Source organism: Amblyomma maculatum, chromosome 1, assembly GCF_055883805.1.
Source record: "Amblyomma maculatum isolate TAMU_Amacu chromosome 1, ASM5588380v1, whole genome shotgun sequence".
Lineage (NCBI taxonomy): Eukaryota > Metazoa > Arthropoda > Arachnida > Ixodida > Ixodidae > Amblyomma > Amblyomma maculatum.
Genome location: NC_139344.1, coordinates 413,921,640 through 413,934,943, shown reverse-complemented (window position 1 = coordinate 413,934,943; position 13,304 = coordinate 413,921,640). Strand labels below are relative to the sequence as shown.

General features: G+C 42.7%; 1 protein-coding gene across 1 annotated transcript in view; it reads right to left on the bottom strand.

Moving 5' to 3' along the window:
* Positions 1 to 359: 359 nt before the first annotated feature.
* The window catches only part of LOC146208972 (uncharacterized), a 32,704-nt gene continuing 19,759 nt past the window's right edge, over positions 360 to 13,304 (bottom strand). Inside the window, exons 3-5 of the mRNA XM_084579672.1 lie at positions 12,825 to 12,955; positions 6,570 to 6,596; positions 360 to 487 (exon numbers count right to left, since the gene is read on the bottom strand). Of these exons, the coding sequence (XP_084435798.1) occupies positions 360 to 487; positions 6,570 to 6,596; positions 12,825 to 12,955 (286 nt within the window). The remainder of the gene's footprint in view (positions 488 to 6,569; positions 6,597 to 12,824; positions 12,956 to 13,304) is intronic.

The window sequence follows — 13,304 nt, the reverse complement described above, 5'->3', positions numbered from 1 at the left end:
TCAGTACTTGCATCTCTTTGCAAGCGAAAAATCATTGCATCTGATGTTCACTTGCCGCATTTGTACTGTTGATATTTTGTGAATGAAAATAATCTAGCCGATATTAAACAGCACTCCGCATTGATGTAACGGATCATAGTTGCCAGAAAACTTCCACTAGCCAACATATACCATCCCAAAAATCAATAACGGGAGCACGCTGATACATCTACCAAGCTAACCTTAACCAACCTCTCGTCTCAGAATGCACCTTCCTCTCTTTAATACTTCTAGAGCGGCATGCCAGGTCCCAATCTTAAGGCGGAAAATCTTCAAACTATTTGCAAATTTTCATGTGTTTCCTTTCAACAATAACGTGCTTACCAGTAGGGTTGGACAGGGCGGTGGAACCGACGCAACTGACTCATGTAGCCAACGTGCGGGCGTGGGTGTCTGCGGCCAACCCGGCGTCGACGCTTCATGGCGGGTGGCTGGTTCTCGTTAGAAACTGAGGCACAGAAAAGTAGTGGATTACAAGAAAGAGCTCTTTTTTGAGCATTCAGACTCAGAGATGGTAAAGAACATCGCAGTCGCATGGAACAAACTCTATCACACGCCTAGAAAAAGTGTTTTTCTTGCAGCTATCTCATATATCAAGATAAGAAATTTTTAATAATTCGTCTCGTTACATCACAAAACAATAAATATTCACAATAGAAAACAGTACAGCCCATTTCATGTTGATATAATTTTCCTGCAAGAATGCACTATAAGAGCCATTGAAGATGAAACAGGATCAGCAGCAAACCTGGTATATGGGTGCACTGGGATATGATAGAACAGTACAAGTTTGTAACTATAAGAGCTACAAGTAATGATGGAATGCACAGAATTTCTCAAGTACTCGAATGATTAGAGCAGTGTGTTTATTTGCGCTGGTTACAAAAGTGCATCTTCTAAGGGGTGTCACACGCGGTTTGATGTCAAGCAAAATATCAAGCCATCACTATGAAAAAAAATAAGAAAATAAACAAAATGTCGACGGCAATACTACCACGTTATCATCATCATCATCATCATCAGCCGGAGTATATTCAGTTTAAAGCAACGTCCTCTACCGTATTCCTCCTACTAGCCCAATCCTGTTGTAGCTGCACCGGCTTGATACCCGCGAACCTCGTAAATTCATCCGCCCGCCTAACTTTGTGCGCCCCCTGTTGCACTTACCTCCCCTTGGAACCCATACGACCACATGGGATTCAAATGAAATCCATCTCATTTTCAAGTAATATTAAAAATAGTCCAGAAGGATAATTCATAAAGCACACTGCGGCTATAGCTACGGTTTGATCGAACTGTGACCTCTTTTTTTGAATTTTTATCCTACTTCACAAAGCTTACCAACCACATCTCTTTACCTGCTACCTTTTCCTAAACGTTGTTAAAATCTACAACTTTTTCCAACGCAGTATATGCTTTCAGAAGCTCCACCTGCTAAAGTGTCGTGGCCCAGTTATACCGTGCATGTTAACTCTGTAACCCAGACTCTTCCAAAGCTACACATTGTAGCTTCCATCGAATCGAGTTTAAAGGGCAACTCCGGAGGTTTTTTGACATTCTAATATTCTAGTGAAAATTTTACTATAGATTCTCCTCTCCGTCCTGACGCATTCTACAAAATTTGGGCGCCGTACGATAATCTGGTCACGCACAACACGGCTTTAAAATATGCTGTTTTCATGGCTTAAGTTGAGAGTATTTCTGCGGGCAACAGTGAGTCTCTGACGTCACAAACAGTATACCGGCGTTACTGTCCACTTCCCGAGTGATTATGAAATTGTGAGCCTTATATTGAAGTACCTAAGACATTTTACGCAGTGCGTCATGATTTTCATACTTTTTTTTCACCATCCAACGCACGTACGAGTGTTTTACTAATACTGAGTGTGACGTCACCATGTCGTCACCTAGGACATCGTTTCTGGCCGCGAAAGCAGTTTCGGTTTCGATTTGCTATTTTTCTTTTTTAAAAATACTTCTAATCGGAATTTCGAACAACTGCTTTTTGTGTTGGAGTCAGGACATGCCGAGGAATGTAATTCAACTAAAAACACAAAATGATGAAGAAACCCCCGGAGTTGCCCTTTAAGTAGGTTCTGTTCTCTCTCGCATCTTTTCAGCTTCATCGTTATTCATCTTCTGACCACTTTCCCACCTTCTGATATTTATATATTAATTGTATTTTAATATTCACCCAATATGCCAAATAAAGGTTACTAGTAAAAATTTTGCGTGATTATTTTACAAGGGTTTTGCAAGCAACGCATTCATAGTGACGCCTTTAGTATTAATGACAAACTTCCACTTGCTGCCTTAAAGCGCCTTAATACCGGTTATTTATACCTGCTCATTTTATCCTTCAAAAATAGATATGTATGAACAATATATAGTACATAGATGATAACTCGGTGCGCTCTATATGCATTATCATTTCGTATCCGTATTACTTCACTTAATTACTTTTAAAGACCTTTCAATGGAGTTTATTACATAGAGTATTACATTGTTCTATACTATTTATAAGTACCAAATTATTTCCTGGTTAATGGTTGCCATGGACAGAACCTGTAATAGCAGTATAAGTATTTGCTGAGAGAAAAGAAATCGTGGTACCGCCAGGAATCGAACCACCATCCGAACAGATCAGATTCCCTAAGCCAGACATGGCAGCACTACGCTATCACCGAAGCCAATCACACCTCGCGTAAAACCTAAAAACCCTCGCTCTGTACAGAAAACATCAACATCCTCTTCGTGAAGTTCCATCTGCACCTCGCGCCCATTAACGTAGGTAAGTACTTCATACACATATGCCATCTGGACGATTGCGGGCGAGGTCTGCTCTCATGGTGTCGGGTAAATCCAGTGTGCAGTGCGATAAAAGTCGTTTTTTTTCTTCTTTGAGTATCAATTCTTCGCACGCGAAGAACGTCACCACTGTTCGACTTTACGTTATATTCTTCCAGCTTCCCAATTTTTCTGCGCCATCGCGTTAAATCAGGCACAAATCTGGGCCTAAAAGCTGGCTTAGTTGCACTATGAGCAGTCAGCAGGCAGAAAACGCTTTACAGGAAGTCGGCGTATAGTTGGATGAGTTCGAAAACTTTTTCTTTGGAATGTCTCAGGTTTGGACTGCACATTGAAGGATTTAAACTCAAGTCAAGCAAGGATTTTGAGAGCCGCTGTTGTTGAAGTGGGGTCATTTGAATCGAAAATGTATCGTAAAATAAAAAAACGCATGCCATCTCCCCGTGCCTGAACAATCACAATTCACCTAAGAATGTGACATTTAGTTTTGTGTCTATAGTCAACGCCTCCTATATTATTGCAATGCCTTCCGAGTGCGGCCAATCCAAATGTTTGCGGTCCTCTCCTGACATTCTTTCGTACTTCCCCCTTTGTCTAGCTTTTGCGTCTGCACTACCATTGTTGGGGAGAGATACAGGGTGAGCGGCGCCATACACCGAAAAGCGGGAAAAGCAGTGTTTTGCGAAGTTCTTTTTTTCTTCGTGGGTTGAGGCTCTGCATCCCTCATTGTTGCGATGCCTAAATGCGCGTGCCTCCCTGCGTCGCGCCGTGGAGATGAAGCGCGCATAGAGGCACACTACCTACAGCCATCAGGCTGCCTGTCCGGTACTGACACGCCATGGAACGTGTCATTCGTGGCGCTATTATTGTTGGGCTGCTGCAGGCGCTGGCTTTAAAACAAGACGAAGAATACATTGGTGCAAAGAAGCAAAGAAGCATAGAAGCAAAGAATATAGGGGTGCACTGTGGTCTGCTTAAGTTTTAAAATGCGAAAGCATTTCGCGTTCCGTGCATAGTGCCTGATGATTTCTGCGTTCAATGCGTAGTGTTGCTACTTGTTTACTCTATCTAATGGTCACATTAGGACGAAATAAAATTTAGAGGTCGAAGCCAAATTTTTGAAGTCGCCCAGGCAAATCTGTAAATAACCATCGAGTTTGCTATACATAATTAGTCGATACGTCAATTTCGGTTAAATTAGAATAAGTCAATTCTGGGGGGTCAGGAGGGCGAAGTTGACGGTGGCTTACTCAAATTTGCAAGTCACCACTGAGTTGGCCATACTAAAATTAGGTTAGGTACCGACTTTGGTAAAATTACGAAGAGACCAAATATGAGGGTCCTCGGGTCAACTTTTGGGGGTGGCCCCTCTCCAACTGAAGATCATCATCGAGTTGGTCATGCTATGAAATATTGGATACTGATCTTGGTAGTATTAAATTATTATCCATGCAACAGATTCGCAGTTTGTGTGATCATGCTCGGATGAGAGGCTGTGTCCACACTGCCGACACGCTTTGCTGAAGCCACTCATGAGCGAAGAAACACTTTCGCCTCCGTAACATTGAGTTAAGTACTTTCCTGAAAGTAACTGATGAACAGCAGTTTCTATGCTTCTTAAAAAACTAATTATATCAAGGAAGGGTGAGTTTTAGCAAGTCGAAATAAGGATCAATTAACTTTTCTGTCGTGATTATACGTCCTCAACTGCAGGATTACATATATTTAGCTGACACACTGAAGACAATTAATGCACGATGGTTCGTTAATTTTTCACTATATTAAAACTGTTGTATGGTCCCATTTAAGTGCTAACATTGTGTATGGTAATAAGACTAGCCTTTGCGTCCTCGCTTTATTGATTGATTCCGAAGGCAAGTTTTGCATCATACGCAACGAAGTGCAGCCAGCCTTTTTCAGTTGTTGTTGTTGCGTCTGAAGGAAGAAGGCAGAGAAAAGGCATGGGCCTGCTACTTGCTCTCGTGCGGACAGAAGAGAAAATAGAGAAGAAAGAAAAAGAAAAGGGGGGAAAGACGCGTGTCGCAACATCCCTCGTCCACCCCCAAAACAGTAGCGGGTGCAATGACAGCCTACAACCGATAAATTATGATTGCATGCTAGCCCCCGCCGCGAGCGGCAGTTACCTACCAGTTTCAGCCCCGCAGGGCCAGGAGCAACCACCAACCACGGCGTTTTACTTCAACGTACTCTGATATAAAAGGACAAAAGCTTCACAAGAAACAATAGCCCATTCGTATTTCGTAGCCTGTTCCTATACTATAAATCGCTTACCAGGATTAGGCGGAGCCACTGCCGTTGCGGACATATCTATTAAAACGGTAAGATTATTTGGAGTCAGGAACATTTCCGTCTTTTACAGCGTTGATAGCAAAAGCTGAACATAGTGTCGCAAAATCACTAGAGGAGCAACAACGTAACAAAGTAACATTGAGTCATTGAAAGTTCGTTTTGGTATTAGGAACTTCCTTATAAAGATCACTGTCTGCACTCATTTCCTTGATGTCCTGAAGCTACGACCTATTCGTATAGTGAATCGGTTCGTCAGAACTGCCACTTTCTTTGATTCTCGTTCGATGGGGTAGTAGACCTGAGTCAAAGCTGTCAGAGATATTGTGGCAAGCACATTATCGGCCAGACTTCTACTAGAATGAGACGCAAAAACATTTATGTGTCACGTATTTGTGTGTGGAGAAATAGTGACATAAACTGCATTCTCAGCTCTTGCCATGGTGACGTCAACGTTAGTAATTCAGCTATCACCGTTCCGAAGAGAGCAGCGTCATAAAGTACAACTGTGCTTTGCACGTCTCCGTGTAACGAGTTTAAAAAAGAGCGGATAACGGAAAGCTCTCAACGCTATGTCAGAAATAACACCCCGCACGAAGTGAGGGGAAGGCTGCCGGAAGTGGCGTTTGTATCCGTGACCATAGTATTTTTCACATAGGTGCGCCAAATATAAAGGCATTACACCTTGTGTTGGCCTATGCGCCCACATCAGAGTGAAGACATCCGGATCACGATAAATAATATTTATCTGTTGCATGCAGGGTTTGCTTTTTATTTCGAGCATATTACTATGGCCTAGTGATTACAAGTGCGCCGTTTTATTTCCGTCAGTAGGTCAAACTGAATATCGGCAATTGCTAGGGATCTCCCGATACAACTACAAAAACGCAAGAACGGACGAAGAATCTAACCAAACAAGATGTGCTTTATTCCACACCCTATTTTATTGTACCGACCACGGCAGAATGCAACGCCTAAGAACACGGAGATCACAAAATTTATGTCACCAAGTTTTCTCGTAATGTTGTGAAGACCACTCGGCAACCTTTTTAAATTAGCAACTGTCTTTGTGCCCCGTCGCCGTTTTGAAACTGGTCTTATACCTATGGGCGATTCTTGCAGCTCTTGCACCTTGCCCTACCTTAAAAAAAGTGCACGTATACGATATTCGAAAATCTTGTCAGCACGTGTTAAGCCCTGGTGTTTACCCATTTACAAAGGGCGCTCAGATTGTACATTGGTGTTGGCACCCAGCTCGGATAGTTGTGTTATTATCCAGCGACCGACCATGTTCCTTGAAGTGTTCCTTCTGATTTTAGCAATATTAAAGGGCTTCAAAAAGTTAAATGTCTCAGAATGCAAAAATACACTGTATTTACGATTTGAAAATAAGCAAGAAAGGATGTTTACATTACCTGGAGTTTGTGTAGTTGCGGCGACGCCTGGAATAAAACCATCATGCGATTCAAGAGTTAACTGCGATCAAGCTTCCAGGTGGGAAAATATTTCGATGCCTCAAATTTCTTAACTTTAGAAATGTTGGCGACTTGGCACGGCTCCTCCCATTCCATTTTTTATATCTTTCTGTGAGTTTTATGTTCATCGCAGAAAAATATTTTTAAAAGTTTCGCGGCCAGAGAATTCAAAAATATAGTGAATACAACATGTTAAAACAGAATTCAAAAATATAGTGAATAAAACAAGTTAAAGCGAAGCCTGATTTGACCGTGTCTACAAGCTTGGGTAACTACATTTTAGTTTTGTCTTCTTAAATGTAAAAGCCAAAGTGAATTTTATTGTTGGCATCTAACATCCTCTACACAAGTGCGATGGTAAGCACATCTAAAAGGGGCTTGCTAAGGATTGAAACCCGTAAAAATGGCACAGCGAGCGTAAAGCTGGCGTGTTAATGCGCACAGATGTGCCCAGAAGCAAAGAAAACATAATAATAAACATGTCAGCCAAACCCAGTGACGGAAAAATGCATTTTTGTTTCGGGTTAGTAAACGAGAAAGCAAGTTGAAGACTGTACGAAAAACAAATTTGACAGTAGGAAAAATACGCCTAAATTCAAGCGTGTGTATGAGTGTCTAGAAGAGTATAACCTCAATAATACGCATTATTGTACTTCATAAATTAATGAATGTTGAGAGAAAACGCACAGTGCATCTTTAAGAAATTTGGACGACTCTCAAGGTCTACTACACTGCTTAAGGTGCACCGTGATATGTACTCACCATGATAGTTTCATGTGTATGATAGCTACGTGACCCAGTGTTTCTAGGCATGCAGGCGTTTCGGCGTAATTTCGTAGTATAAAGGTTTTGAGAGAACGTTTTTTTTTTTTCCAACAGTTGCGATACCTTCAGACAAACGTATAGTTTCAATACCTGGTATAGGTATTAGGTTCGCTTTGTCGGTATTTACCATTCTGCAAGCACCTTAATCAACAACTCACGCTTGCAACTTCTGTGTTTTATTGCATCTGCTGTATTTTCCCTGGAAACGCTGCAACATATGATCGTAGACATACAAGTGCAAATTATAAGTAATAATTCAATGTAGTGCCGCAGGAGAGAGCCGCGGTACGGAAGAGCCCCACGCTGTAAAATATTTTGGAGCATGGCATCTTGAGATGAGCGTCCCACATCGTCATACCTAGCAAACGAATACCGACCTATTTTAAACTGGCACAAAATTTGGTTTGATTTGTGCTAAGCTAAGACTACAGTTTCCATTTCTTGGTTTGTTTTAGGGACGGAATCCAATGAGTGCGCCTTACTAACGCATATCTACCGGGTTCACTATGACCTAATTTTTGAAGCGTGGAATATACTACGGGTTCGAGATTCGAGCTAACATGATTGGTCATTTAAATTGTAAATATCTGTCATCAATATATTTGACCAGCCTGGTGTGTGCGTTATGTTTTCTGCTCTATTTCAATATCTGCTGAACAATAATGTACAGAAAATGCGAACCTGACAGACACCGTCTGGGGAGGTCTGTAAATATTTGCGTAACCATTTAAAACTACATGCTGCTCCCAATATTTATGTACCTCAAAAAAGCGTACAAAATAAATTCGGGAACTAATGTTCCGGTTTTAATGTAAACGTGTACGGTTAATTAATTCGAACGCGCTTTCATAAGTAAAAGAGGTGCGTAGCACATTGTATTTTCGTTCGACTAAGGCTAAGATTAATTTCCGTTCATTAACAATGTCAATGCTGTACTGACCTCAGTAAATCAAAATCTCAAGTGTCTAAGCATGTTCAGATTAGTGAAAAAAGAAAAAATTCTTCCATTCAACAAATTAACGAGTGCCATTAAAACTGCTGAAATTGGTATGGGACTGCTATTGGTCACATTAATTAGTCCGCTTCATTAAAAATGACAATCTCGGGATTTACCTGGAGTCCGGATTCTTTTCCCGTCCAAGAGATTACGTTTACAATGTGGCCTATTTAAGGTAGTAAATATTTATTGGCGCACTGTAATAATTGGGCCAGCGCCTCCGTCATACCGGCACAGCAAATAAGGTGCAGTCAAGCCAAATCTTTGTTCTTTTTTGACAAGTTGTCAATTAAAGATGACATCCTACACCTCATTCGACCCCTGTACGGGCTGTACGCCAACGAAGTCACAATGCGCGCCGTTCTTTCTCTCATAACTACATCATCATCATCATTATCATCATCAGCCTGATTATACCCACTGCAGGGCGAAGGCCTGCACGTACACGTGTCTCTCATAACTACACGTGTCTCTCAAATGGCGACTTTCAGGCTTCTGAGTTGGACATTTGTTTCTCCATACAGATTTAACACTTTTTAATTGCTCCATTTGATTAGTTTATGAGGTTATCTATATTATCAGCATTGCAGTGATCACAGCGAAAGATAGTACATCTTTCCAGCCTTGATTCGCTCCTGTTGAATTCTTCTTGTTGACAGGGGCTGCCTAGGCGCCTCCGCTCGTATTCAACCTCGCATACTTTCACACTGCTTGCAGCTGCCAGTGAGTATTACGGTTTATTTTATGTCTGCTAATGTCGTATTATTCAGAAGACTTGCGGATATAAGAGGCTCTAATCATTGAAAAACGACAGTGTACGCAAAGTTTAAGAAGCTGCTGGCTACTCAGGTCATGTCGACGAAAGCATGAAACCGCGCTTTTATATGAGACGTAAATTACAACTGTGCCTCTCTTTATGCTTCAGTGTGCATTTTATCAAGCAATTGTGAAAAGACTAGGCGACATGTTATCCAATAAAAAAAATATTTTTCGACAAAATTAAAAGAAGTGTATGGGAATGATTCAGGGACTTGAAAAACTGTACTTTACTAGCACGAAAAATGTATTACTTCCGCTTCATTGAGGCCACACAGCGAGGTGTGATTTTTTCTTTCATCTAGCTTGCTTGAAATGATATGAATAAACGGCTTGAGCAAATCACACAGCATGCATATCTCAGCCATCCATATCTATAGAACATAAGTGCCCGGAATGCCGTATTTGTACATTGAGCATGCATAGTGATTACTGAAAGGTATTCAGTTAAAATCTAAATACTGTCTGAGGCGTGTTGCAGTTGTTTCAAAGTGCTACACTTCACCTTTATACGTTATACGCCAGACTGCTCTTCAGGTTCTTTGGCTCTTTAGAACACAGCGTGCCAAAGGAGCCTGTTCGTACTTGCGCGCAAGTTGCTTTTGTTGCAGGTAAATGCTCGCGTTGTCGAAACGATGCTAGGAAACACTGCACAATTTTTTAGACTTCAGCGAATAGCAGCTTTTCTGAAACGAAGCGAATTCGATTCGACAACCTTTGCGTCGAAATTGTGGACGAATAATAGCCGCGTTTATATGAATGCGACAAAAGCGAATCCCTTTAAGTTTCTGGCATATCCCTCTCAGGTAAACCTGAATAATTCGCCAGGAAAAGATCTCACAATAATTCGCCTGACGGGGGTAGATCGACATGGAGAAGTCCATTTTCGCGGTGCATGTGGACAGAGTGGCGCATCATATTGCGAATGGTGGGAAGGCCCCCAATGTCTCATGTCTGGCGAAATCCAGCCCGCGCTAGCGGCGAACAGATGGGCAGGTGGCACGCAGGATGTCGGCGGGCGGGACGTGCGCTGGACGTGTTCTATTCTCTCGCGAGGAAACAACAGCATTTCTTGCAATCATAAACGAGATTCACATCGGTCAGCTTCAAGACTTAAGACAGCAGCGAAATCAAGCGCAATTTCAAGTTATCCAACAGAAAAAAAAAAAGAGTTCGACCGCAGCGTTCTGGTTGGCATAAATGCGTCGCATATCTTCCACAGCACTTCTAACCGCCTTTGTGGCTGCGAATTTGGGCTACGCGTACTCCGATATTAGTTGCTATATCTGGCTAATGGCAGCTGATAAGCCATCACGTCTGTCTCCACAGCTGGTGTATGCAAATCGGAACGCTACCGTGTGATGCAGCGCGCTCCTAACGATGGACGGGCAGATACCTGATTTAGGTTTATGGAGTTTAACGTCCCAAAATCGACTAAGGCTATGAGAGACGCCGTAGCGGAGGTCTCCAGACATTTCGACCACCTGGGGTTCTTTAACGTGCACTGACATCGCACAGCACACTTACGCCACTCCGTTTCACCTCCATCGAAACACAGCCGCCGAGGTCGGGTTCGAACCCGGGTACTCCGGCACAGTAGTCAGGCGTGACGGGCAGATACTTGACAGTGGCACATTTGTATAGGGCTCTGAAGAGGTGAACTATCGGTCTAAGAGAAAACACTTTTTTAAAGCAAGTACTGTTTTAACACTTAGCTTCCTTCACAAAGCCGCGCATTGTTCGGGCCCTCTGGACTCGCTTGTTCAAGCCTGCACAGTAATAAAATCCAGTTTAAAATTCATTCCTTCTTTTAAAATTCATTCGTTGCCAGTCCACCCAGCAGCACGTCTGGTAGCACGAAAGGGCACTTCGATGCAGGGTTTCGTATCCAGGGGCATCGCTGTAGTTGTATGTAGGCCATAGTGTGTAGCAAAGATGTGAACATTAGTCTATGCCGCTGAAATAATGAAAAATGGACATACGTAATGCTGCTGCGGGGTGCTTGACGAAGGTGTATTCTATGGAATATAACATAACTATCGCAAGAACGACACGAAACGGCTCCGCTTTGGCGGAATGCGCTGTGTTGCTGTGGGATCGTAACTGGATGAGTGCGATAAGTTTCGCTCTTACTCCGACCTGAAGCGGCAGATAAACGATAGCGCATCATCTTATCCATATGCTGTAGGAAATACGATGCGCTACCGTCGCATTCATATAAATGCAGCTAATGTTGATCCTCTAGCGACGAGTGCAAATCGAATATTGATAGCACTAAATTTGATCTTAATTTATAATTTAGTCTAATATTCAGTACTTTTGCGAACAATCATGCAATACCACACATACATACACTATACTCGGGGACAACTTTCAGTGGCAATGGAGCATAAGCAACGGGGCGGGGCTTCCTTAACTGTGCTGCTACGCCATGTATTTCTGAGTACCTGGAGCCAATGCTTGTTGAGTTTTAACAGTTTCCTTGACTCCCACTAAGCAGCAACATGTTCCTTTATGTCGCTGATAGCTTATGAAGATGAAGTTGTGACTAATCAACACCGCGCACGACGTACGCTGTCAAAGACAGACGCGTGTTACGAACGCCTTACAAATGCGTGCAGAAATGGGCGGAGAAAAGCGGTAGACACATCCCACCCGTCCTGCGTACGCTGCTTGCGTTTTGCGATAATGCCGACAAGCCGCACAGCGATTGACATGAACTCTGCGTATTAAACTACCGCTGCACTGGCTATTACTGTAGTATGAGCCTGATACAATAATGAGGTTAGTAGTTCCGTAATGGTATAGTATTCCAGAGCATCTGCGAAATTTCTGGAGGCAGTATATTCTTGTGCGGAGCGAGCTGGCGTGTTTCGGCTCCGTAGCTTCCATCATATTGCCACACAATGTTGTCCCCGAGTTTAGCTCCGAATTCGGAGCTGAGGGATGGGCTGTAAATTCGAGTTCGGTATAATTTTATCAGCTTAAAGCTATAGGAGTGCAAACATTTTACTTTTGGTTGCTGACGACACCAGAGAATGAACTATAGCAATGGCTTATCATGTTATAACGGAGAGAGCCAACTATCATAGCCTTCAAGGTCAGGCATCAGGGCAAGACTGCTAAGCTTTCCTAAGCCTTGGTGCATTGTCCAGCTATAAAGTCAATGTATGATAGCTATGAACGCAAGCACACGTGTATACTGCTTAGCTTATACCGTGTATACCAGTCTCAGCAGGAGGATGCGTGACATCTGTGTGAATCCTGGTTTAGTGCACTGGAAATATGACCGAGAGGGAGCGACTTTGGTGAAGGGTAAAATGCAAGGAAAGAGGTTAAATGCGGGAGAAAATTGCATCAACAATCAGAAGCATGCAAGAATGAATTGTGTTAATCCATTCGCACCTTCCGCTATTGTCCTGTTGACTTTCTTTACTGTAAACCTGACAAGATCTTTCTTTTATAGCTAAGAACTCAATGCGCGTAAACAAGTCTGCAAAAATTGTCGAGGCTCTATCTGGATGTATGCATATGCAGTTGGATCTGGCGATACTCACTTGTTCCCGGTGAGCTGCTGGCGGTAGCGACGATGAAGACAATTACCACGATGACGATGATGCCAACTACCGCAGCGAAGATGAGCAGCGCCATGGTGTTGGTGTCGTCCTCCGACGTCATGCTCTTTCCACTGCAGCACCATTCGCACACCCGACCCAAGTCATTGTGGTCGCTTCTTCGAGACTCGAGAAGCGATTCGCGAGTATTGCGTTCATAGCTTAAGGCCAAGTTTTTTTAGCGAATTGCTTGATTACATTAGCTGATGATTGCCGGAGAATAGGCGAATATGCTCCAATTCCTTAGTGTCATTCACATCAAGGCAGTGTTCTGCAATACTTTCCTACGTTTTGCTTAGGGCATGCTTATACTTGTCCATATCAGTGGTAGATTTGATACTCGCCAATCAGCATAAATTCCAGGTGATGTGCAGATGTACCAAGGAGAGTACGTTTGGAGTTGGACCTCAGCGCTATATACAG